The sequence below is a fragment of the Malus domestica genome, chromosome 02, assembly GCF_042453785.1.
Source record: "Malus domestica chromosome 02, GDT2T_hap1".
In the NCBI taxonomy this organism is placed as follows: Eukaryota; Viridiplantae; Streptophyta; class Magnoliopsida; order Rosales; family Rosaceae; genus Malus; species Malus domestica.
In genome coordinates this window covers 3052747-3080403 of record NC_091662.1, presented here as the reverse complement: position 1 = coordinate 3080403, position 27657 = coordinate 3052747, and the positions used below count along the sequence as shown (strand labels likewise).

The following is a 27657-nucleotide window of genomic DNA, read 5'->3' as shown; positions in this document are numbered from 1 at the left end:
TGTCGTTCTCTCGGCGTCGTCGTCCTCTCGGCATCGTCATCGTCCTCTCATCCACTCGCCGTCCTCCCCTGCAACTGGGTCTTACAAAGAAACATGGTGCGGCGGAGAGATGATTTCAATTTGGGATTCTTCTGCAGTCGGGGAAGAATAAGGGAGAGAAATGAAGGGAATTTGGGGTGTTCGGTGGAGAGATCTGGGAAAAAAGTGATGGTTTCAATTCTTTTTTTTATTTATTTTAAGTTTTGATTATGCAGTCAGGAAAAAAGGTCAACTTTTTTGTGACATTCTAAAGCATTACTCACAAAGAGGGCGATATCTGCTCACAGAGACCGGAAAAATTATTTGGGATTATGCAGTCGGGGAAGAAGAAGAAGGGAGAGAGAGGGAGGGAGTTTGGGGGTGCGGAGACATCTGGGAACAAAAAGCTGATTTCAGCTTTTTTTTTTTTTTAATTTTATTTTATTTTTTTAAGTTTCATTCCTCCTATTCGGTATAACCAAACACAGTATAAATAATACGGTCATTAGTCTGATACTGCACCAAACGCCCGACTAATTTAGTCAGTATTATCCGGTGGCTATTTATCCTATCCTATAGAAATAGTCAATACAGTCCGAGCTGCCAAACGAGGCCTCAAAGTAGTAAACTGAAATTAACCCTTGATAGAAATATGAACTTTACATATGCTTATAAATAGTTGTGCTATTTCTCATGAAACTAATTGATAATATAGATAGTAGTCCAACTACTTATAAATACGTGCAAAGTTTCTCTTGTCATATATATAGGCCCTTATCATTTCTCATATTTTATTTCCAAAAAAGAAACCTTAGCATTTCTCATATTTTATTGCAAAAAAGAACACCAAATTGCAGGGCAAAAATGTTGGCATCCAATCATTGGAAGACAGCTCATCAAACATCAATATACAGTAAAAATTGAGAAACAAAGAGAGATTAATCCTCGCCAGATTCTCTTTTTGAGAATCTCATGAATTCGTGAATTATGTCCGTTTATCGTACATTTTGCAGTAAAAAATTATTTTAAATATTTTTATTTAAAATTAAACACAAACAGTACCAGACAAAAACTGATCGCACGATATACGATAAACAGATACGATTCGCGAATCATCAGGATCCTCACCAAAAGAATCCGAAAAGAATCCTATTGGAGATTAAGAGTTAATTAATCGGTGCCTTATTTAATTAGATGCACAACAAAACTCAACATTTCCTTGAAGTCCACACATGCACGTAATAATCGCCACTATATTATTATATTTTTAAATAATTGAAAAAACAGGATTAACTATTTTCATTCTTTAATAATCCTCACCCAATTAAAATAGTAATTAAATTTAATTAAATAAAAGCAAAATATTTGAAATGCCAAAAATACAAGGGAATGGCGAACAGAGACAGAGTACCGCGAGATTGTGAGCTTCTCATTCCGGTGGCCGACTCCGGCGACGAAGACGCATCGTCCAAACCCTCCTCATCTTCCTCCTCCTCCCACCACACAGGCTGTGAGGTGAGTTTCGATTTCTGTTTCAAATGTTATTGCTTGGTGTGTTAGCGTTGTGTTTGGTTGCTGAGAAAATGGAGGAAAATTCGAGGAAAACCTGAAAGTTTTTGCATAGGTTGCGAATTAAAGTTGTTGGATTTCTGATTATTCTTAAGATATAGAGCTTAGAGTAGTTGTTAAATTTATTAGGTTGAGCCATGGGGTATGCTGAAAGATAGAATGCTTGATAGGGACTTAAACTAGATCGTTGCCATGTATTTGTAATCTATTTCTCTCCTGAAAGCAGAAGTATATAATTTGTTTGAACTCTAGGATTTATCTTACAACACAAAGGAATAGTTGGATAAGATAGAGAAATAGCCATCGCTAGATGAATTCAAAAAATGTACAACTTAGCCTCTTATAAGTTTTAGACTGAGCCTATTTCATGTAATCTTAAGCTAATTTATTAGGGGTGTGTGGAGTTTTCTTGATGCATCTGTTTAATGCAGTAGCTAATGAGATCAAGGCTTCCTTCTGTTTCTTCGAGATTGCTTTTTGCTCATATATATCATATTAGCCGCTCACTCTTTCTTCCATTGCAGTGTGTGTCCTATTCTTATAAAAAAGGTTTTTGATTGCATCACGCCAAAGGTGCATTGGAATCACCCCAATAAAGTAATTAGATAAATTCTGGCATCACAAAGAAGGTGACTTGGAAATTTGGAACTCCAAGTCAACCTGTGCTTCACACAGGAAATCCAAATGCTTACAAAGTAGCTCCTTTTATAAGTTCCTGTTTTTGAAATCTCCAAGAACAGAATCTTCTATGTATTTGTGTTCATCTTTCTTGATTGTTTATGTTGGAAGCACCAAATTGTTTATTTGGCCTGTCTCTCTGGTCTCTCCCCAAAACAGAACCAACCAAGTGTAATTCATGTCCGGTACCGGCGACTTTCGGAACAATTGACTAGAACATCCAGGACCATGCATGTTACATGCTCACTTAATTGGATTTTAGAGATTTTCGTAGCATCTGACATGTTCCGACTTCTAGTGACTGTAATTTTGTGTCACAGAATATGCTTCAAGACAATCTGAGATCAGCTGTGTACGGATCATTTGTTACATGTGATGATCCAAAAGGAATTGTTGGTTGTGGGATGACTAGAAAATCGAAGTGGTTCCCTGAAAACAGAGCAGAAGATGGAAAGTCGAAGAACTCGAGAACCAAGTTTGGATCACAAGGCGGAGAAGGATGTTGTGATCACAGGGGAGTATCAGATCCCTTCATCTTTTCAGCTCATGGAAGTGTCCAGAGGGGCTCAGAAGCTGAACCGCACGATTGATTCCTAGTCGAATGGGATGAGGTTCGAATGGCTGCAGCCGAAAGACATTGCCAAAGACTTGTTCAAAGGAGCTCTTGATCTGCATGCTCTCGTCATGCTTGGCAAGTTGCAGGAAGCTTCACAGTACGATTCACTTGAACAAAAAACACATTTCTGTGACGGAATTTGAAAAACTGAGGCGTTTTGCTGATGAGTTTTTGAAGAGTGGAAATGAAGAGCTTAAGAAGGTGACCAGAGACAGCCATGTGAGGCAGAACCTGGTGGAAAATACAGAATCTTTCGAAATCAGTTGTAAGTCTTATTTGTCCCAAATTTTTTTTTGAAAATTTGTGCTCTTTTTTTTTTCCTGCCATACAAATGTAACTTTAAGAAGCTAATGTAGTAATGTTCTTTTTATGCAGACCAAAAATGTTGTGGGTGAAGAGAGTGAGAAAAGAATTATTATGGACGATAAGAGTGACGCTTCCCCATTCAAAGCTGGTCTTGCAGACGAAAACCCTAAGGAAGAAGAAACAGATGCCTATGTATCTCACAGTGGAGGTATGGCCTTCTTGAATTGCAAGTATCTTAGTTTAAGTAATGTCCAGTGTTGACTATTAAGTACGGTTACGCTAGTAAAATGAGAACATGCATTTGTAGGGCAAGTATTTCTGTGAATTCGAGTGGTATTTCTCGAATCATTGGATGCTTGACTTGTATGGGTTTTTGTAATGCTGAAATGTTTCTGAATGCAATATATCTTCAAAATTCAAAACAATTACTTACTGGAAAAATCACAAGAATCTGAAAGAAATATGAAATGTTGACTTGCTGATGACGAAGCTAGCTGTGATCTGTAGACCAAGAACTCAGATATGTGATGATGAGGATGAGCTTGATGATGACGATGCATCACCGCCTTGATAGTGCCTCACCCTAGAACCAATCTGATGAGACTTAACCTAGACAGGTGATGCTTTCACTTCACAATTTTTGCCCTTTTCCATTCTGTCATCTGTAGTAATTCCCATTTGATTACTGGGATGATTATTATCAGATGCGTCATGGCTTGGTCCTGCCTCACCATAGAACCGAGGTGGATATGGGTCAAAAACATAACCAGCACCATGCAAATCATGCATGTTTTACTTTACAGGTTTGTCCCATACTAGATTAACTCCTGTTCTCTCCATTCTATCAGGATAATCAGTCTCCAAAAATTACATCAACTTTATCCCCGCTTTGCAAATTGAGCTTATCGTTCGATATATGTCCCTGCCAAAGATAATCGCGCACATGTAATCTGATTGTGATGGTCTCCCGCAACTTAGTATGCTTGGTATTATTTATAATAGTAATGGCAAGAGTGGAAGAAAATTGGGAAATGCAGAGCAGAGTCAGTCCTTCAAAATTATGATCATCACTAGGGGGAATATCAAAACTGACTTTATTGCCATCATTGACAAACTCAAACCAATCAGGAACATAACTCCAACAACAACAACAACAACAAAGCATTTTCCCACTAAGTGGGGTCGGCTATATGAATCCTAGAACGCCATTGCGCTCGGTTTTGTGTCATGTCCTCCGTTAGATCCAAGTACTCTAAGTCTTTTCTTAGAGTCTTCCAAACTTTTCCTAGGTCTTCCTCTACCCCTTCGGCCCTGAACCTCTGTCCCGTAGTCACATCTTCGAACCGGAGCGTCAGTCGGCCTTCTTTGCACATGTCCAAATCACCAGAGCCGATTTTCTCTCATCTTTCCTACAATTTCGGCTACTCCTACTTTACCTCGGATATCCTCATTCCCAATCTTATCCTTTCTCGTGTGCCCACACATCCCACGAAGCATCCTCATCTCCGCTACACCCATTTTGTGTACGTGTTGATGCTTCACCGCCCAACATTCTGTGCCATACAACATCGCTGGCCTTATTGCCGTCCTATAAAATTTTCCCTTGAGCTTCAGTGGCCTACGACAGTCACACAACACGCCGGATGCACTCTTACACTTCATCCATCCAGCTCGTATTCTATGGTTGAGATCTCCATCTAATTCTCCGTTCTCTTGCAAGATAGATCCTAGGTAGCGAAAACGATCGCTTTTTGTGATCTTCGCTAGATTGCTCCGGTCATTAGTGTGGATAAGTATATAAATGGATAGAGATAGGAAAGCAAACACAAGATGTACGTGGTTCACCCAGATTGGCTACGTCCACGGAATAGAAGAGTTCTCATTAATTGTGAAGGGTTTACACAAGTACATAGGTTCAAGCTCTCCTTTAGTGAGTACAAGTGAATGATTTAGTACAAATGACATTAGGAAATATTGTGGGAGAATGATCTCGTAATCACGAAACTTCTAAGTATCGGAGTGTGGTGTCGTCTTGACTTGCCTTATCTATCTCATAGGTAGATGTGGCATCTTCTCTGGAAGTACTCTTCCTCCATCCAGGGGTGGTATCTTTAACTGGTGGAGATGCACAAGGTAATGTATCAATTTCACTTGAAGCTTACTTGTAGTTTCAGGCTTGGTCAAGCGCGATACAAACCATGTAGTAGGAGTCCCCCAAGTCGCCGAGCTAGGGGGTCTGCTGAAAGAGGTGACAGACAAAGTAAGCAATCAGAGCTCCGACTGATTGTTCACCTTCTCCCCATCTTGCAGCAGCATGAAGGATAAAGAGAAGAAAAATGAGAAGAGATGATATGAGATACTTTTGCTTTTGAAGAAGTAACTTTCCACAGGCTTATTCTTGAACTGAGCTGGAGGGTTTTCTGGTTTCCTCCAGAGTATAAGGCCGACTGAAGAATTTGAGGGTCAAAACAAGTCCATCAAATCTAGAGTACGTTCCACCCTGCTGATATGGGATACTTTTGCTTTTGACAGAGTAATAGATGTATCGGCACGTGTGCTGTTACGCTTGTCTCCACATGCTTCCTTGTATCCTTCGCACTTGCCCTATCTGTTCCTCAAGCAGATGCGGAATCTTCCCTGGAAACATAAGATGTTGAAGATGAGTACTCGAGAGCAATGCCAGGTAAGTAATCAGGTAAGGGGTTCCAGGCAGTCAGTTCCTGGCTGGAAGCTTGATTCCAAGTGCTGACTGATTGCTCTCTTTCTCCTTGTCTTGCAGGTAAAAACAAGGCCAAAGGAAAAGACAGGGAAAAAACATGATATGGGATACTCTTGCTTTTAACCCTGATGATATGAGATATTCTTGCTCTAGTATAGCTTGTTTGCAGAGGTATTATCGGGGGGAAAGAAAGCTGAATATTTCGAAAGGCTTCGTTGGGAGTGCCCTCTCAGATATGATGAAGGGTTGAGCATTTTTGCAGGTCTGCCTGTCCGTTGGGGATGGAGGTCGACATATATAGGAGTCTTCCTAACAACAAGTAGTAATGCTATTCCTTTACCCTGCTTGGTCATAGCACGGTAGTGGGAGCTGCCAGTTTCACATGTTTTAACTCTGTCAGAGCACTTTGAAAAAGTGGTCTGTGGTATCTGGCTCTCGAGATTCGGAGAACGATGCCTCTTCGATTTTTGAGAAAGCAATCATGCTGGGGGTCTGGCTCTCGAGATTCGGAGAGCAGTGTCTCTTTGATTTTTGAGGAAGTAATCATGTTGGGAGTCTGGCTCTCGAGATTCGGAGGGCGGTGCCTCTTCGATTTTGGAGCAAGCAATCCTGTTGGGAGTGTTGTCTCGAATGTGAGTAAAGGTTGGGCATGTTTGCTAGTCTACCTTGCCACGAAGCACAAAGGTTGACACACAGGGACTTTCCAATTATCCAGCAATGGTACTGTTCATTTACCCTCTCTTCGCTTTTGAGAAAGTAGTCATGTTGGGAGTCTGGCTCTCGAGATTCGGAGGATGGTGCCTCTTCGATTTTGGAGCAAGCAATCTTGTTGGGAGTGTTTTCTCGAATGTGAGTAAAGGTTGGGCATGTTTGCTAGTCTACCTTGCCACGAAGCACAGAGGTTGACACACAGGGACTTTCCAATTATCCAGCAGTGGTACTGTTCCTTTACCCTTGTGGGTAATAATATGGTAGCTAGACCTTCAAAATTTATGTGTCTAAACTTTGTTAGTGCTGTTTCTTTGTTATTCTTTTACCTTTCTTGGTCAGAGCGATGCAGTGGGAGCTGCAAGCTTCACGTGCTCAACTTTGGCAGAGAACTTTGGCAAAGTTATCTGTGGTACCCATGAGCTATTGTTGCGTGTGGGAAGTGGGTGATTGGACAGTAGGATTCATATGCTTTCTACTTCACCAGAAGTCTTCGACAGAATGCCCATAATTTCTGCAAAGCTGAGTGTGCGTGTGACAGGTGCTGACAAGGCTAGAAAAGTAGGTGCCTCTTCGATTTCTGAGATCGGCCCTCGTGGTCTCTGAGCAGCCCAGCTTTTGAGAAAGCGAGCGCCTCTTCGATTGATTCGGAGAACGATGCCTCATCGATTTTTGAGAAAGCAATCATGCTGGGGGTCTGGCTCTCGAAGATTCGGGGAGCAATGTCTCTTCGATTTTTGAGAAAGTAATCATGTTGGGAGTCTGGCTCTCGAGATTCGGAGGGCGGTGCCTCTTCGATTTTGGAGCAAGCAATCTTGTTGGGAGTGTTTTCTCGAATGTGAGTAAAGGTTGGGCATGTTTGCTAGTCTACCTTGCCACGAAGCACAGAGGTTGACACACAGGGACTTTCCAATTATCCAGCAATGGTACTGTTCCTTTACCCTCTCTTCGATTTTTAAGAAAGTAGTCATGTTGGGAGTCAGGCTCTCGAGATTCGGAGGACGGTGCCTCTTCGATTTTGGAGCAAGCAATCTTGTTGGGATTGTTTTCTCGAATGTGAGTAAAGGTTGGGCATGTTTGCTAGTCTACCTTGCCACGAAGCACAGAGGTTGACACACAGGGACTTTCCAATTATCCAGCAGTGGCACTGTTCCTTTACCCTTGTGGGTAATAATATGGTAGCTAGACCTTCAAAATTTATGGGTCTAAACTTTGTTAGTGCTGTTTCTTTGCTATTCTTTTACCCTTCTTGGTCAGAGCGATGTAGTGGGAGCTGCAAGCTTCACGTGCTCAACTTTGGCAGAGAACGTTGGCAAAGTTATCTGTGGTACCCATGAGCTATTGTTGCGTGTGGGAAGTGGGTGATTGAACAGTAAGATTCATGTGTTTTCTACTTCCCCAGAAGTCTTCGACAGAATGCCCATAATTTCCGCAAAGCTGAGTGTGCGTGTGACAGGTGCTGACAAGGCTGGAAAAGTAGGTGCTTCTTCGATTTCTGAGATCTGCCCTCGTGGTCTCTGGGGAGCCCAGCTTTTGAGAAAGCGAGCGCCTCTTCGATTTCTGAGATCGGCCTTCGTGGTCTTTGAGCAGCCCAACTTTTGAGAAAGCAAACGCCTCTTCGATTTCTGAGATCAACCCTCGTGATCTCTAAGCAGCCCAGCTTTTGAGAAAGCAAACGCCTCTTCGATTTCTGAAGCTCCTTCGAGTGCAGATTTTTATAGGGGCTGACATTAAGTTCCAAAGCACACTTGAATCTCCACCAGTAGAAGCTTCATTCTTGCACTTCTAAGATCTTGATTTGTCCGACCTCTTCTCTCTTCAACACCTTTGAAAATGTCTGGCCCCTCCGACCGTCGTTTTGACTTGAACCTTGTTGAAGAGGCAGCCCCGCCTTCTCCAGACAACATATGGCGCCCATCCTTCGTCTCCCCTACTGGTCCTCTTACCGTTGGGGATTCCGTGATGAAGAATGATATGACCGCTGCGGTGGTGGCCAGGAACCTTCTCTCCCAAAGATAACAGACTACTTTCCAAACGGTCTGATGAGTTAGCTGTTAAGGATTCGCTGGCTCTCAGTGTTCAGTGTGCAGGTTCTGTGTCTAATATGGCCCGACGCCTATTTGCTCGAACCCGCCAAGTTGAATCATTGGCGGCTGAAGTGATGAATCTCAAACAGAAGATTAGAGGGCTCAAGCATGAGAATAAACAGTTGCACCGGCTCGCACATGACTATGCTACAAACATGAAGAGGAAGCTTGACCAGATGAAGGAAACTGATGGTCAGGTTTTACTTGATCATCAGAGATTTGTGGGTTTGTTCCAAAGGCATTTATTGCCTTCGTCTTCTGGGGCTGTACCGCGTAATGAAGCTCCGAATGATCAACCTCTGATGCCTCCTCCTTCTAGGGTTCTGTCCAGTACTAAGGCTCCAAATGATCCTCCTCCGGTGCCTTCTCTTTCTGGGGCTCTACCGACTGCTGAGACTTCTCCTAAGCAACCTTTGTGAAGGCTCCCTCTTGTGTGTTTATTTTGACTCATGTATATGTACATATTTGTAGCTTATCGGGGATAAATAAGCTTTCCTTCATTTCAGCGTATTGTGTTAAATACACCAAAGCCTTCTTCGCTAAGTTCTTTGAATTTTCTTTTGTTGAAGCTTGTATGTTGAAGCTTTCTGAGTGGAGCATGTAGGTTGGGGTAGTGTTCCCTTAATTTCCCGAGTGAGGAAAACTTCTCGGTTGGAGACTTGGAAAATCCAAGTCACTGAGTGGGATCGGCTATATGAATCTTAGAACGCCATTGTGCTCGATCCTGTGTCATGTCCTTCGTTAGATCCAAGTACTCTAAGTCTTTTCTTAGAGTCTCTTCCAAAGTTTTCCTAGGTCTTCCTCTACCCCTTCGGCCCTGAACCTCTGTCCCATAGTCGCATCTTTTAATCAGAACGTCAGTAGGCCTTCTTTGCACATGTCCAAACCACCGTAACCGATTTTCTCTCATCTTTCCTTCAATTTCGGCTACTCCTACTTTACCCCGGATATCCTCATTCCTAATCTTATCATTTCTCGTGTGCCCACACATCCAACGAAGCATCCTCATCAGGAACATAACTCCAATGGAGGAAAATTCCACCGAGTCCGCAGGAAGTCCATCCCTACATATACAATAACAAGTGTCATATATATACATGCACATATGCGTTTGTGTGTGCATGCGCTCGATAGGAAGGCAATTAACTTAGGGGAGAGGGAGAGAGGGGAACCTGTAGGATGTTCTTCTTAAAATCAGCTGTGAGATTGGTGCAGTTACTCATATGAATCAATGTCATGGAGTTTAATGACTTATCCAGGCCTGGAACCTCAGTGAGTTTGCATGAATCACTTACATGCAGTTCTCTCATATTTTTCATTTCTGAAAAATTAGGCATTGTTTCCAATGCAGGGCAACCATTGGCATCCAGAAATTTCAAATTTGTTGGTAAGTCGGGGATTGTATGAAGAAACTTGCATTTACTTAACCGTAGAGTTTCAAGCTTTGAAAGACCACTGAAGCTTGGTAGGGTATGAAAGTCATTCCCTCCAAGATCCAAATATTGTAAAGAAATTAGACTCCCAATATCCTTGGGGACTCCATCATCATTTAATGCGCCCATTGTGTGACGAATGATATGAATGTTGGTGATTTGATCACCACTGAAGCTTGGCAGACCGTAAGCATATGAACGCTCACCACAAGGCGCTGCCATTAAAGATAAATGAGTGAGTTTCTTCAATCTTACTGTGGTATGTGGTAGTTGACTTATGGATGTCTTATCTGCTTTAAGTACTCTCAATGATTCCATCTCCCCTAAATCCTCATGCAGTTCTCTGAATCTGAATTGATAACAACCATTAAGAAGAACAGTCTCCACAGATTTCAACCTATAGAAATCCCTTGGAAGAGAAACAAGCTTGTGACATCCTTCAAGGTTCACCAAAGAGAGTCTTGTAAGATTACCAATGGAGGGGTGAATCTCTAACAAACTTATACAGCTATCCAATATCAACTCTTCAAGATTTGGGACTTGTGAAAAGTCCGGTGATGTAATTAGGAAACTGGAACCGCTGAGATTAATGATTTTCAAGTTCTGAAGCGACTGTTGCAGAAAAGCAAAGAAAAATTAAAATTAATATCCAAAAGAAAGATGACATGAAAAAGAGAAGGAAATCCAAAAACAAAATAGAAACACAACATCATTTTGTGTAATTGATTGTACCTTGGAACCCTCCCAAACATTTACCAGACTGCTGCCGATCATCTCTAAAAACACTAGTTTATCTTGATTAAAAAAGTCATCCGGTATGGACTGCAAATGGCATCTATGCCAGCGCAACCATATTAACTCTTTGGGAAGATGTTCGTATTCTCCATTGAGCTCTACGTTCTCGAGGTCAAGCAGTCTCAGTTTATTCATATGGGCAAATGCTTCTGTACTGAAACAACTAGACTTGTTAGGGAAATGTAGAGCAAGTCCTTCAACTTCTTCAGTTCCCTGTTAACAGAAAAAGGTTATAGTGGTAAGAAACGGATTATTTGCATACGTTTACCTGTATTACTATTCATTACGCAAACTCACATACGATGAATATATGAAAGTACTATTGTTGGCTAGTTTAACATTCTTTGTGCAACCGCACATATTTACACATGAATGTTATTTAATGTATAATAGACATATGCATGGTTACATATATGCTTTTCTTGTACAATGCATTATGTCAAAATTAAATTGGGAATGTACTTACAGATTTCTTTGTTAATACATTGGTGACATCTTGAGGATTCCACAACCTACTCCATTTTTCAGGCTGACGAGGAGATTTTTCAGAAATGATTACTCTGGCCATTTCTTGAAGCAAATCATGCATATTCAACTTGTTGCGTTCAACAGTTACATGGCATCGTTCACAGAGGACACTGATTCCTATTGTTGCAAAAAATTCACATTCATCTAATACTTTTGTGACATAGTCCCTGTCCTCTCCAATAAAGAAACAACATATGTCAAGGAATATAGCCTTCTGTGTCTCATCTAGCCCTTCAAAGCTTATTCTTAGTGGTTTTATTATTTTTCCTTCAGGAGTTGTTTTCAATTTCTTCAATTCACATTCCCACTCTGCAATGGGTCTTTTAACCAAAAAAGAACCTAAAACTTCGAGGGCTAGTGGCAAACCATCACAGTAAGAAACAAACTTTTCTAAGAGTTCAAGAAATCCTTCGTTAGGCCGTCAATTTCCAAAGGCATGCCAACTCAAGAGCTTTAGAGCTTCTTCTTTATTCAATTCCTGGGCCGGATATGTCTTGTTCACTTTCCCTTGCTTTAGTAAATGTTCATCTCGTGTCGTTATGATAATTCTACTTCCAGGACCAAACCATTTGTGATTTCCAGCTATTGCATTTAGTTGTTCCACTTCATCTATGTTGTCTATGATGACAAGTACCTTTCTATGTGAAAATTGATCTTCTATCAGACTGATACCTTTATCAACACTGCTTATTTCAGACTTCTCTTTCAAGACGTCAAAAATAAGTTTTTCTTGCAAGTAAGCCAGACCATGTTTACTTGTATTGTCGCGAACGTCGGCAAGGAAACATTTGAACTTGAACTTATGATGAATTTTGTTAAAAATGGCTTTCGCAGCTGTTGTTTTACCTAATCCACCCATCCCCCAAATTCCAACCATGAGAACATCATCTGATCCATCACTTGAAAGATAAGTGATAATCTCTTTAATCCGAGAATCGATTCCAACTTGGTGCTTGGCCACTGGTAATATGTTTATGGTCGAAAGCCAGTTTGTAATAACCTTGTCAATAATTTCTCTTATAACCGTTGCTTCGTGCCTGAAAATTGAATTCGTATTCATTAGTGGGACTCAATGAAGGCAAAGCAGGAGTTATCAGTACATAAACAAATTTCTTTCCTACACACACACACGCACACACTACCTGGCTGCTACTAGCATGTGATTTTGTGACCTAACTGAATAAAAGAAACAGTCATTCATTGATTTATAAAAGTTAGTTGTATTAATTAAGGGAACTGTTATTAACACTCTAAAAATCTTATTCTACACTTCTCACAAACATTTTTTTTTTCTAATTATAGAAAGTTGGGAGTGTAAAATGAGAGGTTAAGGTGTATTAATTAAGCACACTAATAAATGTTTGGCTTATGTAAAATATTAATTAAGCATGTTAATTATAGGGGCATTTAGACTTAAGGACCTAAATAAGATTATTTTTTCATTATAACTAGGATACATTTATAAATCTAACTTTAGTCCCTGATTCTAAAACTCATTATCACGTCACATTAAATACCCCTGCACACTTTTATAAAGTTACCAAAATCAGTATATTTAATCTTACACTCAACTTTAACGAAAAATAGATCTTATTTAGGGCTTATAATCTAATTTTCTATTAATTATATTTTAATTAATTAATTTTAGAATGTCAGAAGATTACTTTAGTATCTCAAGAGTTCATAAAAAATATTTGGATGTAAAAGCCCCTAAAACAAAAACAATTCAAATCTGACTGAACCAAATTCGCAGGCGTAATTTTGTAAAATAAATAAATATAAAAAACAAAGATTAATAAAATATTAGAAAAGAAATCGGATAATTTTTGTTCTATTTGAATAAAAGGACGAAAAATTGTCCCTACTCAGCAGTACATAAACAATTTTCTTTCCTTCTTTCCTTCATATATATATATATATATATACACCCTTTAACAAGAAGATCCTCATTTTTTTTTAAACAGAGACACTCTCTTGACCATTGGATTAACCTTAATGAAATTGGATGGTTGAGATTAAATCACAGGCTACACAATCTCTACCGCACAATTTCATTAAAGTCAAATCTAATGATCAAAAGGGAGTCCTCTTTTTTTAGAAAAAATGAGGATCCCTCTTATTGTTAAAGGATTCCTCTATATATATATGTGTGTGTGTGATTAATTAAAAGAACGAAAGTCATTATTAATTAAACTCCATTTACGGTTTGGTTTTATATGAGAGATTAAGGTGTATTAATTAAGCATGATCAATTATATGAGAGATTAAGTCATTTACTATAAACTTTCAGAGAATCACTTAAAATTCTAATTGAATACACCTTGGATTGCAAAGAATCACTTAAAATCCTGATTGAATACCCCTAAATTCATTAAAAGAATTAAAATCCCTCAAAATTCCAATTGAATACATCCCTTAAGTCATTCACTATAATGTTTGAAAAGCAGGTGAATGATTACCTATTGTCAGTGATTTTAAGATGGCAGCCAGACAAATTTGCAGCTTCTGTAAGAGCCCATCTCCACTGCTTTACCTTTTCACGTGTCTTGCCATCTTTTTCTTCATGGATGTCCTTTTCGTGCTTCTGAAATGCTTCGGCAAAATCTCCATTTTGCTTCCTGACATGTGAAGGATCAACATGATAGAATATTGGAAAAACATCTCGCCCCAGTTTGTCTCTGCACTCCATGATCTTAACCAGCTCGTCAAGACACCAACTCGAATCTGCATACATCTTTGAGAAGACAATGATAGAGATCCTCGACTCTTCAATTCCCTGGTACAGTTCCTCTTTTATTTTTTTTGTTCTTTTTAGATCGTCCTCATCGATATAAGCCTGGTATCCCCGGTCTTTGAATTGCGCGTGGAGGTGGCCGGTGAAGCCATTGCGCGTTTCACCGCTGAAGCTCAAAAACAGTGTAATTCCAGAGTTTTGACTTGGAGGAGGATGAAGAGGAGACTTCGTGGGCTGTCATGGCGGAATCCACCGTTATGGCACTGCAGTTGTTCATATCACGAGTGAAAAAAAAAAAATTATGAGGTAGGGACTCTTCAACTACTTCACTACCATTTATGCGAAATCTCCTCCCTCTCTCTCTCTCAAGAAGAGGCAGCCTTGAAGAAAAGGAAATTGTTGGTCTGAAGAGAAAATATATGAAAGTCCCACGTGAATGAGGGAAGAAACAACCGAACTTAGAGCCCACCAAACATTGCCACCCACTCCCATTCATCTTGTCAAACTCCAGAAAAAATCACACTCAAGCACCCATTATTTACATAATGGTTTTTAATTATCCTTTATGGAAAATCATTGAAAGGTAAACCCCACAAAACCCAAGCCTCTGGAACCCTAAACCATGATTGCGGAAATCATTGAGCAAAAAATCCTACAATTTGAGATTTCAAAGACAACTCACAAATCCAAGCCTCCCATCCCAAACCAAACGCTACCCAATTTACAGAGTACCATTAAAACATCTGAAACTTTAGAGGTACCTGGCGGGTCTGTTGAGCAAAATACGAGACTGATCGGAGGAAGACAGAGCGACGGCAAGACCTTCAGTCCCACGGTGAGGGCCGAAGGAAGCTGAAGCGGAGCCCAATTTTGGGGGGTCTTTTGAGATTTTCCCAATCAACTTCTGCAAACCCTCCATAATTCGAATGCTTCGAGAGAAAACGCAGAGAACCCAACCCAGAACGCTTTATCCTGTTCACAATTCAGAAACCCAATTAGCAATTCCAATCTTAAGGAGGAGGAGGTGGAAGATTGCTCGAGGTAGCCCTGAGGGAAGTAGTAAACGGTTGCGGGTGGGCTCGGGTGGGGAGAAGGGGTGTGTCTGATTTGGGTTGGGGTCTACTCGGGTGGGAACGAGAAGATGCAGGGAAAGAACGAGGAAAAGATGAAAGAACCTAGAAAGGAACATGAAAGGACAAAGACTATCCAAAAGATTCTTGAAAACTAAAGATGTTTTATTCACGTTTGCGGGTAGAAACAATTAAGATCTACCTTATTATACTTCCTCCTACATTAATCCCGAATCAATGATAGTAAGATTCTCATTTAAATTTTTTCGCTTTATGTTTTTATTCCGCAATGTTGCAATTTAAATTTTTATTTTCGATATTACTCTTTAAAGATCAATTATACTAAAGTTCGACCAAATTCAATAATCTAATGATTATATAATAAAGAGAAGTAATAAGAAGATTCTATCAAAGTATGATTCTTCATGGACTCTCCGTCACCTCATGTTTTTAGCATAATTCTCATTCCAACATTATAAAATATTGTCCAGAATATGACGTGGCAGAGACTTCATAAAGAGTCTTATTTTTTAAAGAATCTCCTTAACATTTTTTTATAATAAATAAACAAATCATGTTATTCGAGTAAAATCTGAAATTAATAAACATTAATTAATAATTAAACTAATTATTATTCAAAATAAAGCACCTTCAGTCCAGGCCCTAGGATGCGAAAGTGTTCATGTAACTCTACCGACACATAATGAGGCGGTGGAAAAACATGAGCTGCCTTTTGGAAGAAAAAAAAAAATAATAATAAAAGTGGAAAAGCATGAGTTGCTTTTTGAAGTAAAAAAACAAAGTGAAAAAGCAAAATAGGACCTGCTTTCCGGAAGAAAAAAAAAATGAAAAAGTAAAGCAAGAGCTGCTTTTTGAAAAAAAATAAAAATAAAAAAGCAAAGTGGAAAACCAAAGCAAGAGCTGCTTTTTGAAAAAAAAAAAAAAAAAAAAAAAAAAAAAGAAGTGGAAATGAAAAGCAGCTTTATGAAAGGGAATTGGAACCTCTCCTGAGCACAATAAGCGGATTCTCCTGATCAACACATGTAAATCATTGAATTTTTATCTAACGACTACAAACATAAAGGTCTATTTAAAGTTATAATAATTATAATTGTTAGATGAAAATCCAATGACCTATGTGTGTTGATAAAAAAGATCTGCTCCTTGTGCCCAGGAGAAAATCCAATTCCTTATGAAAAAAACCCAAAGGAAGGATGTTCAGTGAAACACCACGACACCACAATCTAATCACTGGACGATTAAGATTGAAAATAAATAATTAGAATTCTCTCCCTTTCTATTTTCATCCTCTTATTTTTTCTCTTACATTCTCTATTTTGCCTTTTTATTTATATATAAAATTAATATAAAATATTAACGTGACTTAATCATGATCATTCAAATAAGAGGGGAAGGAAGTGAAGAAAAAAAAAGAGAGGAAAGAATCCTACTCCGAAAGTAAAACGGTAAAAATTTAACCGTTGATACTTACGATAAGTTATTGATATTTTTAGGATTGTCTGAAAGTGTTCTTAAAATAACTATAAGCGGTTAATCATAGTCAACACTGAAAGTTGAATGACAGGACCAGATCAATCTTCATGTAGAAATATTGAAGGTAGAGAAAGTAGGGTTAGACTGATAAGTTTTGGCACATGACTGGCAGGGCAAGGAAAAGATGGATGGAGCAATGCCAAAGCACTCAAGATACACGAGAAATTTTTTAGAGTGACGGGAACACACAACTCAGTATCTAGATATAAACAATGACACCTACGTGTCCTCCACTCGCATCCCAATCCAATATCCCACCTTTTTGCTTTCTCCTTGCCTTTTGCTAGCAAGTGGCTACTTTCTTTCTTCTGAATTTTCTTATTAATTGGGGTTTAAACCCTCCAGAATAACTTATTAATTAGCACCACTTGCTTACTCTTAAAGTGCCCATTTTTATGAGAAATTTTTCAATGTGCCAAAAACACAATCTGATACACTAAGTATTAACATAAGTGGTTGAAATTGTTTTTTCAAGTGTCAAACTAATTGTATTATGATACTTATATAATAACATATGACGTTTCATGCCGTGCTTCGAACACGTTGAAAACTCTCCATTATTGGTTCATATACAGTTGCAAAAAGAAAATAAAAATGTTAGAGAGACTATCTTTTTAGACTACTAGTAAAAAGACCTACGCGATGCTGCGGGTTTTAAAACTGTTAGACATAACAAAAACAACAACAACAACAACAACAACAAAGCCTTTTCCCACTAAGTGGGGTCGGCTATATGAATCCTAGAACGCCATTGCGCTCGGTTTTGTGTCATGTCCTCCGTTAGATCCAAGTACTCTAAGTCTTTTCTTATAGTCTCTTCCAAAGTTTTCCTAGGTCTTCCTCTACCCCTTCGGCCCTGAACCTCTGTCCCGTAGTCACATCTTCGAACCGGAGCGTCATTCGGCCTTCTTTGCACATGTCCAAATCACCGGAGCCGATTTTCTCTCATCTTTCCTACAATTTCGGCTACTCCTACTTTACCTCGGATATCCTCATTCCCAATCTTATCCTTTCTCGTGTGCCCACACATCCCACGAAGCATCCTCATCTCCGCTACACCCATTTTGTGTACGTGTTGATGCTTCACCGCCCAACATTCTGTGTCATACAACATCGCTGGCCTTATTGCCGTCCTATAAAATTTTCCCTTGAGCTTCAGTGGCCTACGACGGTCACACAACATGCCGGATGCATTCTTACACTTCATCCATCCAGCTCGTATTCTATGGTTGAGATCTCCATCTAATTCTCCGTTCTCTTGCAAGATAGATCCTAGGTAGCGAAAACGGTCGCTTTTTGTGATCTTCGCTAGATTGCTCCGGTCATTAGTGTGGATAAGTATATAAATGGATAGAGATAGGAAAGCAAACACAAGATGTACGTGGTTCACCCAGATTGGCTACGTCCACGGAATAGAAGAGTTCTCATTAATTGTGAAGGGTTTACACAAGTACATAGGTTCAAGCTCTCCTTTAGTGAGTACAAGTGAATGATTTAGTACAAATGACATTAGGAAATATTGTGGGAGAATGATCTCGTAATCACGAAACTTCTAAGTATCGGAGTGTGGTGTCGTCTTAACTTGCCTTATCTGTTTCATAGGTAGATGTGGCATCTTCTCTGGAAGTACTCTTCCTCCATCCAGGGGTGGTATCTTTAACTGGTGGAGATGCACAAGGTAATGTATCAATTTCACTTGAAGCTTACTTGTAGTTTCAGGCTTGGTCAAGCGCGATACAAACCATGTAGTAAGAGTCCCCCAAGTTGCCGAGCTAGGGGGTCTGCTGAAAGAGGTGACAGACAAGGTAAGCAATCAGAGCTCCGACTGATTGTTCACCTTCTCCCCATCTTGCAGCAGCATGAAGGATAAAGAGAAGAAAAATGAGAAGAGATGATATGAGATACTTTTGCTTTTGAAGAAGTAACTTTCCAAAGGCTTATTCTTGAACTGAGCTGGAGGGTTTTCTGGTTTCCTCCAGAGTATAAGGCCGACTGAAGAATTTGAGGGTCAAAACAAGTCCATCAAATCTAGAGTACGTTCCACCCTGCTGATATGGGATACTTTTGCTTTTGACAGAGTAATGGATGTATCGGCACGTGTGCTGTTACGCTTGTCTCCACATGCTTCCTTGTATCTTTCGCACTTGCCCTATCTGTTCCTCAAGCAGATGCGGAATCTTCCCTGGAAACATAAGATGTTGAAGATGAGTACTCGAGAGCAATGCCAGGTAAGTAATCAGGTAAGGGGTTCCAGGCAGTCAGTTCCTGGCTGGAAGCTTGATTCCAAGTGCTGACTGATTGCTCTTTCTCCTTGTCTTGCAGGTAAAAACAAGGCCAAAGGAAAAGACAGGGAAAAAGCATGATATGGGATACTCTTGCTTTTAACCCTGATGATATGAGATATTCTTGCTCTAGTATAGCTTGTTTGCAGAGGTATTATCGGGGGAAAAGAAAGCTGAATATTTCGAAAGGCTTCGTTGGGAGTGCCCTCTCAGATATGATGAAAGGTTGAGCATTTTTGCAGGTCTACCTGTCTGTTGGGGATGGAGGTCGACATATATAGGAGTCTCCCTAACAAGTAGTAATGCTATTCCTTTACCCTGCTTGGTCATAGCACGGTAGTGGGAGCTGCCAGTTTCACATGTTTTAACTCTGTCAGAGCACTTTGAAAAAGTGGTCTGTGGTATCTGGCTCTCGAGATTCGGAGAACGATGCCTCTTCGATTTTTGAGAAAGCAATCATGCTGGGGGTCTGGCTCTCGAGATTCGGAGAGCAGTGTCTCTTCGATTTTTGAGAAAGTAATCATGTTGGGAGTCTGGCTCTCGAGATTCGGAGGGCGGTGCCTCTTCGATTTTGGAGCAAGCAATCTTGTTGGGAGTGTTGTCTCGAATGTGAGTAAAGGTTGGGCATGTTTGTTAGTCTACCTTGCCACGAAGCACAAAGGTTGACACACAGGGACTTTCCAATTATCCAGCAATGGTACTGTTCCTTTACCCTCTCTTCGATTTTGAGAAAGTAGTCATGTTGGGAGTCTGGCTCTCGAGGTTCGGAGGACGGTGTCTCTTCGATTTTGGAGCAAGCAATCTTGTTGGGAGTGTTTTCTCGAATGTGAGTAAAGGTTGGGCATGTTTGCTAGTCTACCTTGCCACGAAGCACAGAGGTTGACAAACAGGGACTTTCCAATTATCCAGCAGTGGTATTGTTCCTTTACCCTTGTGGGTAATAATATGGTAGCTAGAACTTCAAAATTTATGTGTATAAACTTTGTTAGTGCTGTTTCTTTGCTATTCTTTTACCTTTCTTGGTCAGAGCGATGTAGTGGGAGCTGCAAGCTTCACGTGCTCAACTTTGGCAGAGAACTTTGGCAAAGTTATCTGTGGTACCCATGAGCTATTGTTGCGTGTGGGAAGTGGGTGATTGAACAGTAAGATTCATGTGCTTTCTACTTCACCAGAAGTCTTCGACAGAATGCCCATAATTTCTGCAAAGCTGAGTGTGCGTGTGACAGGTGCTGACAAGGCTAGAAAAGTAGGTGCCTCTTCGATTTCTGAGATCGGCCCTCGTGGTCTCTGAGCAGCCCAGCTTTTGAGAAAGCGAGCGCCTCTTCGATTGATTCGGAGAACGATGCCTCATCGATTTTTGAGAAAGCAATCATGCTGGGGGTCTGGCTCTCGAAGATTCGGGGAGCAGTGTCTCTTCGAGTTTTGAGAAAGTAATCATGTTGGGAGTCTGGCTCTCGAGATTCGGAGGGCGGTGCCTCTTCGATTTTGGAGCAAGCAATCTTGTTGGGAGTGTTTTCTCGAATGTGAGTAAAGGTTGGGCATGTTTGCTAGTCTACCTTGCCATGAAGCACAGAGGTTGACACACAGGGACTTTCCAATTATCCAGCAATGGTACTGTTCCTTTACCCTCTCTTCGATTTTTAAGAAAGTAGTCATGTTGAGAGTCTGGCTCTCGAGATTCGGAGGACGGTGCCTCTTCGATTTTGGAGCAAGCAATCTTATTGGGAGTGTTTTCTCGAATGTGAGTAAAGGTTGGGCATGTTTGCTAGTCTACCTTGCCACGAAGCACAGAGGTTGACACACAAGGACTTTCCAATTATCCAGCAGTGGTACTGTTCCTTTACCCTTGTGGGTAATAATATGGTAGCTAGACCTTCAAAATTTATGGGTCTAAACTTTGTTAGTGCTGTTTTTTTGCTATTCTTTTACCCTTCTTGGTCAGAGCGATGTAGTAGGAGCTGCAAGCTTCACGTGCTCAACTTTGGCAAAGTTATCTGTGGTACCCATGAGCTATTGTTGCGTGTGGGAAGTGGGTGATTGAACAGTAAGATTCATGTGTTTTCTACTTCCCCAGAAGTCTTCGACAGAATGCCCATAATTTTCGCAAAGCTGAGTGTGCGTGTGACAGGTGCTGACAAGGCTGGAAAAGTAGGTGCCTCTTCGATTTCTGAGATCGGCCCTCGTGGTCTCTGGGGAGCCCAGCTTTTGAGAAAGCGAGCGCCTCTTCGATTTCTGAGATCAGCCTTCGAGGTCTTTGAGCAGCCCAACTTTTGAGAAAGCAAACGCCTCTTCGATTTCTGAGATCAACCCTCGTGATCTCTAAGCAGCCCAGCTTTTGAGAAAGCAAACGCCTCTTCGATTTCTGAGCAGGCGCCTCTTCGATTTCTGAAGCTCCGTCGAGTGCAGATTTTTATAGGGGCTGTCATTAAGTTCCAAAGCACACTTGAATCTCCACCAGTAGAAGCTTCATTCTTGCACTTCTAAGATCTTGATTTGTCCGACCTCTTCTCTCTTCAACACCTTTGAAAATGTCTGGCCCCTCCGACCGTCGTTTTGACTTGAACCTTGTTGAAGAGGCAGCCCCGCCTTCTCCAGACAACATATGGCGCTCATCCTTCGTCTCCCCTACTGGTCCTCTTACCGTTGGGGATTCCGTGATGAAGAATGATATGACCGCTGCGGTGGTGGCCAGGAACCTTCTCACTCCCAAAGATAACAGACTACTTTCCAAACGGTCTGATGAGTTAGCTGTTAAGGATTCGCTGGCTCTCAATGTTCAGTGTGCAGGTTCTGTGTCTAATATGGCCCAACGCCTATTTGCTCGAACCCGCCAAGTTGAATCATTGGCGGCTGAAGTGATGAGTCTCAAACAGGAGATTAGAGGGCTCAAGCATGAGAATAAACAGTTGCACCGGCTCGCACATGACAATGCTACAAACATGAAGAGGAAGCTTGACCAGATGAAGGAAACTGATGGTCAGGTTTTACTTGATCATCAGAGATTTGTGGTTTTGTTCCAAAGGCATTTATTGCCTTCGTCTTCTGGGGCTGTACCGCGTAATGAAGCTCCAAATGATCAACCTCTGATGCCTCCTCTTTCTAGGGTTCTGTCCAGTACTGAGGCTCCAAATGATCCCCCTCCGGTGCCTTCTCTTTCTGGGGCTCTACCGACTGCTGAGACTTCTCCTAAGCAACCTTTGTGAAGGCTCCCTCTTGTGTGTTTATTTTGACTCATGTATATGTACATATTTGTAGCTTATCGGGGATATCAATAAATAAGCTTTCCTTCATTTCAACGTATTGTGTTAGATACACCAAAGCCTTCTTTGCTAAGTTCTTTGAATTTTCTTTTGTTGAAGCTTGTATGTTGAAGCTTTCTGAGTGGAGCATGTAGGTTGGGGTAGTGTTCCCTTAATTTTCCGAGTGAGGAAAACTTCTCGGTTGGAGACTTGGAAAATCCAAGTCACTGAGTGGGATCGGCTATATGAATCTTAGAACGCCATTGTGCTCGATCATGTGTCATGTCCTTCGTTAGATCCAAGTACTCTAAGTCTTTTCTTAGAGTCTCTTCCAAAGTTTTCCTAGGTCTTCTTCTACCCCTTCGGCCCTGAACCTCTGTCCCATAGTCGCATCTTCTAATCGAAGCGTCAGTAGGCCTTCTTTGCACATGTCCAAACCATCGTAACCGATTTTCTCTCATCTTTCCTTCAATTTCGGCTACTCCTACTTTACCCCGGATATCCTCATTCCTAATCTTATCCTTTCTCGTGTGCCCACACATCCAACGAAGCATCCTCATCTCCGCTACACCCATTTTGTGTACGTGTTGATGTTTCACCGCCCAACATTCTGTGCCATACAGCATCGCCGGCCTTATTGCCGTCCTATAAATTTTCCCTTGAGCTTCAGTGGCATACGGCGGTCACATAACACGCCGGATGCACTCTTCCACTTCATCCATCCAGCTTGTATTCTATGGTTGAGATCTCCATCTAATTCTCCGTTCTTTTGCAAGATAGATCCTAGGTAACGAAAACGGTCGCTCTTTGGTATTTCTTGATCTCCGATCCTCACCCCTAACTCGTTTTGGCCTCCATTTGCACTGAACTTGCACTCCATATATTCTGTCTTTGATCGGCTTAGGCGAAGACCTTTAGATTCCAACACTTCTCTCCAAAGGTTAAGCTTTGCATTTACCCCTTCCTGAGTTTCATCTATCAATACTATATCGTCTGCGAAAAGCATACACCAAGGAATATCATCTTGAATATGTCCTGTTAACTCATCCATTACCAACGCAAAAAGGTAAGGACTTAAGGATGAGCCTTGATGTAATCCTACAGTTATGGGAAAGCTTTCGGTTTGTCCTTCATGAATTCTTACGGCAGTCTTTGCTCCTTCATACATATCCTTTATAGCTTGGATATATGCTACTCGTACTCCTTTCTTCTCTAAAATCCTCCAAAGAATGTCTCTTGGGACCCTATCATACGCTTTTTCCAAATCTATAAAGACCATGTGTAAATCCTTTTTCCCATCTCTATATCTTTCCATCAATCTTCGTAAGAGATAGATTGCCAACATGGTTGAGCGCCCTGGCATGAACCCGAATTGGTTGTCCGAAACCCGTGTCTCTTGCCTCAATCTATGCTCAATGACTCTCTCCCAGAGCTTCATTGTATGACTCATTAGCTTAATACCCCTATAGTTCATGCAATTTTGTACGTCGCCCTTATTCTTGTAGATAGGCATCAAAGTGCTCGTTCGCCACTCATTTGGCATCTTCTTCGTTTTCAAAATCCTATTGAAAAGGTCAGTGAGCCATGTTATACCTGTCTCTCCCAAAAGTTTCCACACTTCGATTGGTATATCGTCTGGGCCTATTGCTTTTTTATGCTTCATCTTCTTCAAAGCTACAACCACTTCTTCCTTCCGGATTCGACGATAAAAAGAGTAGTTTCTACACTCTTCTGAGTTACTCAACTCCCCTAAAGAAGCACTCATTTCATGTCCTTCATTGAAGAGATTATGAAAATAACCTCTCCATCTGTCTTTAACCGCGTTCTCTGTAGCAAGAACCTTTCCATCATCATCCTTGATGCACCTCACTTGGTTTAGGTCCCTTGTCTTCTTTTCCCTTGCTCTAGATAGTTTATAGATATCCAACTCTCCTTCTTTGGTATCTAGTCGTTTATACATATCGTCGTAAGCCGCTAACTTAGCTTCTCTGACAGCTTTCTTCGCCTCTTGCTTCGCTTTTCTATACCTTTCACCATTTTCATCGGTCCTCTCCTTGTATAAGGCTTTACAACATTCCTTCTTAGCCTTCACCTTTGTTTGTACCTCCTCATTCCACCACCAAGATTCCTTTTGGTGTGGGGCAAAGCCCTTGGACTCTCCTAATACCTCTTTTGCTACTTTTCGGATACAACTAGCCATGGAATCCCACATTTGGCGAGCTTCCCCCTCTCTATCCCACACACATTGGGTGATTACCTTCTCTTTGAAAATGACTTGTTTTTCTTCTTTTAGATTCCACCATCTAGTCCTTGGGCACTTCCAAGTCTTGTTCTTTTGTCTTACTCTTTTGATATGTACATCCATCACCAACAAGCGATGTTGATTAGCCACGCTCTCTCCTGGTATAACTTTGCAATCCTTACAAGTTATACGATCCCCTTTCCTCATTAGAAGAAAATCTATTTGTGTTTTTGACGACCCACTCTTGTAGGTGATCACATGTTCTTCTCTCTTCTTAAAGAAGGTGTTGGCTAAGAAGAGATCATATGCCATTGCAAAATCCAAGATAGCTTCCCCATCCTCGTTTCTCTCCCCAAAACCATGGCCACCATGAAAACCTCCATAGTTGCCTGTCTCCCTGCCCACGTGTCCATTTAAATCTCCTCCTATAAATAACTTCTCCGTCTGAGCAATTCCTTGCACCAAGTCTCCAAGATCTTCCCAAAATTTCTCCTTCGAAATCATATCCAACCCTACTTGAGGTGCGTACGCACTAATCACATTGATAAGTTCTTGTCCTATTACAATCTTGATTGCCATGATTCTATCTCCTACCCTCTTGACATCTACAACATCTTGTACCAAGGTCTTATCCACGATGATGCCAACACCGTTTCTCGTTCTATTTGTGCCCGAATACCAAAGTTTAAACCCTGAGTTTTCTAGATCCTTTGCCTTACTACCAACCCACTTAGTTTCTTGTAGGCACATAATATTTATCATTCTCCTCACCATAACTTCCACTACTTCCATAGATTTTCCCGTTAAGGTTCCTATATTCCACGTTCCTAAACGCATTTTGCTCTCTTGAACTCTACCCTTCTGTCCTAGCTTCTTCACCCTCCCCCGTCTAATAGGATCAAAGTACTTCTTTTGTGTGTCCCGGGTAAAGTTGATAGGAGCATATGCTCCCAAACAGCTTTGAGTGGAGTCGTTCGAAAAGAAGTTTCTATGACCCCCTTGCTCATTTAACACTGCATCCGGGTGCCGATGGAGATACAGCGACCCTTGCTCACTTATCACTGTGCTCGGGCCACACAGCGCGCCACTTACGGGTGACGCCCTAGCTTTAGCGCGATTTTGTTCTGGATTCATTTTCATAAGGATTCGACGTGATCATGGAGTGCCGGCTGTCGACTACCTGACGCCCTCCCCCTCCTCCTTTATCCGGGCTTGGGACCGGCCATGTAAGACATAGGCGGAGTTAGACATAACAAAAACAGTTGATGCAAAATTGTAACGAATAATTTGTAACAAACAGTTTCTTGACATGATCATGCCTCGTAAATAATATTCAACAGCATACGTACAACTCAAACTAAATTTATTAATTTAAAAAATTATTTGCTCCCTCTGCCCAACAAAAATTAATTCAAACAAAATTTGCACAACACAAATTAAGAGATCAAACCAAATATACACAATCCAAATAAGAGATCAAACCAAGCTACACTTTTCCTTTTGGAAAAAGCAGCAGACTCTTGGTAGAAAGGTGAGGTGATTTGTTGTGTACCTGTAATCGGACCTCTATCAATCAGGTTGGCCTTAATTAATCAAACCGCAACTGCTTTCTGAAATTCTGAATATCTATTAAAATGAAATCACACAAAATCAAATTTTAAAAACAAACATACAAACCCTACTAATTCAAATAAGAAAAACGCACAGTTCCCAAATAAAGAGCATGGTTCAAGTTAGTGATTTGATTTAGGCACAGAATACAATTGTAACCTATCGATTTATATAAATTAAAAATATTTAAATATACACTTTACAATAATATTTATAGTTATTCTCTACTGTAAGCAATTATTTTTGTTTAATAGAGTTCATTATTTTGAAAGCAATTATTTGTTTACAAATCGAATCCGAATAACATAAACATTCACATTAATAAAGAACTTGGAAAATGGTATGGACCTCCAACTGTTTACATCTTCCCATCTTATCTAAAAATAAACACCACGTATGGGTTCTTCCACTGGATGATATCCATTTTTAGACCTACCACTTCACCCAACAGAAGGGTTCCTACACTAACGGTATAAAATTAAAAAATGGAAGGACATATAACATACCCAAAAAATAACAGTAGTGTTCCAATTGCTGCCAAATCTGAGATTTATGAACTGGGGTAGCAAAACACAAAATGCCCTTTTAAACACGAAAGCCTTGACAAAGCACTGCAACTCACCACAAATCCAAAATAAAAACTTAAATACAGCTATTATAAAATGTACCTGAATTCAATAAAATTTGCTTCACAATGATCTGAAGACAGCCCGCTCCCAAACCGCGCTACAGATTCGCCAGAAATCCAGCGACAACTCCGGAATCCCAAACGGCAAAAGAAACAAATACTATGAAGTTTTGACCCGCCAATTGCAAGTTTAAGAACCCTAGAAACGAATTTTATGACTTTCCACAAAACTCCCAGAACCCTTGTTCTACAGCTAGCTTTACAGAGAAACACAACTTCCCTCAAAACGGAGAGCGCAACAAAATCCCTTAAAAAACGAAAATCAGGATCTGTTTGGTGAATATTTTGTGAAATAAGGAACGAAAGATTCGAGAGCAATAGAGGATTCAAGAAAAACAGAGGGCGAAAGGAAGACATGAAAAGCACAAATGAAGCAAAAGGTAAAGCGAACAAGAAGGCACGGTCGAAGTACAGAGATGAATAATGAAAAACGCGAGGCCAACATGGGCAGAAATGACTTTACACTGTAGAGAAACTGAAACATGAGGTCAACAGAGAAGAAACCAAGGGCAGTTTTTTCCTTTCACTGTTAATAAACTGTGGTGAGAAAACTGAGTTTTAGTTTATATAATTTAATAAAGGGTAAACTGTCGGTTTACCTCCTGAACTTTCACCTCACTTTCGATTTTCCCCCTGAACTTTTCTGTTGGAAAATTAAGGACTCAAACTAATTTTTTTAGCCAATTTGCCCCCTACCGTTAGTTTTTCATATATTCCATCCATATTTCCGTTAAGTGAGACCATGTGCATAACATGTAAGGATAGTTAAGTCATTTCAAT

At 40.6% G+C, this 27657-nt stretch overlaps 1 protein-coding gene and 1 pseudogene across 1 annotated transcript; one reads left to right on the top strand and one right to left on the bottom strand.

Annotated features, from left to right (window-relative positions):
• Positions 1 to 1385: 1385 nt before the first annotated feature.
• LOC139188404 (uncharacterized) lies at positions 1386 to 3612 on the top strand. The gene is made up of 3 exons (XM_070805723.1): positions 1386 to 1533; positions 2586 to 3146; positions 3257 to 3612. The coding sequence occupies exons 1-2, from the start codon at positions 1408 to 1410 to the stop codon at positions 2853 to 2855; spliced, it is 396 nt and encodes a 131-aa protein (XP_070661824.1). The 5' UTR covers positions 1386 to 1407; the 3' UTR covers positions 2856 to 3146; positions 3257 to 3612.
• LOC103406891 (disease resistance protein RPV1-like) lies at positions 3503 to 27314 on the bottom strand (annotated as a pseudogene).
• Positions 27315 to 27657: the final 343 nt, after the last annotated feature.

Bases quoted from the DNA above. Each gene is read 5' to 3' on its own strand.
- LOC139188404 (XM_070805723.1), top strand. From the start codon at position 1,408: ATGGCGAACAGAGACAGAGTACCGCGAGATTGTGAGCTTCTCATTCCG. The intron at 1,534-2,585 runs GTGAGTTTCGAT...TTTGTGTCACAG, and splicing joins CCCACCACACAGGCTGTGAG to AATATGCTTCAAGACAATCT.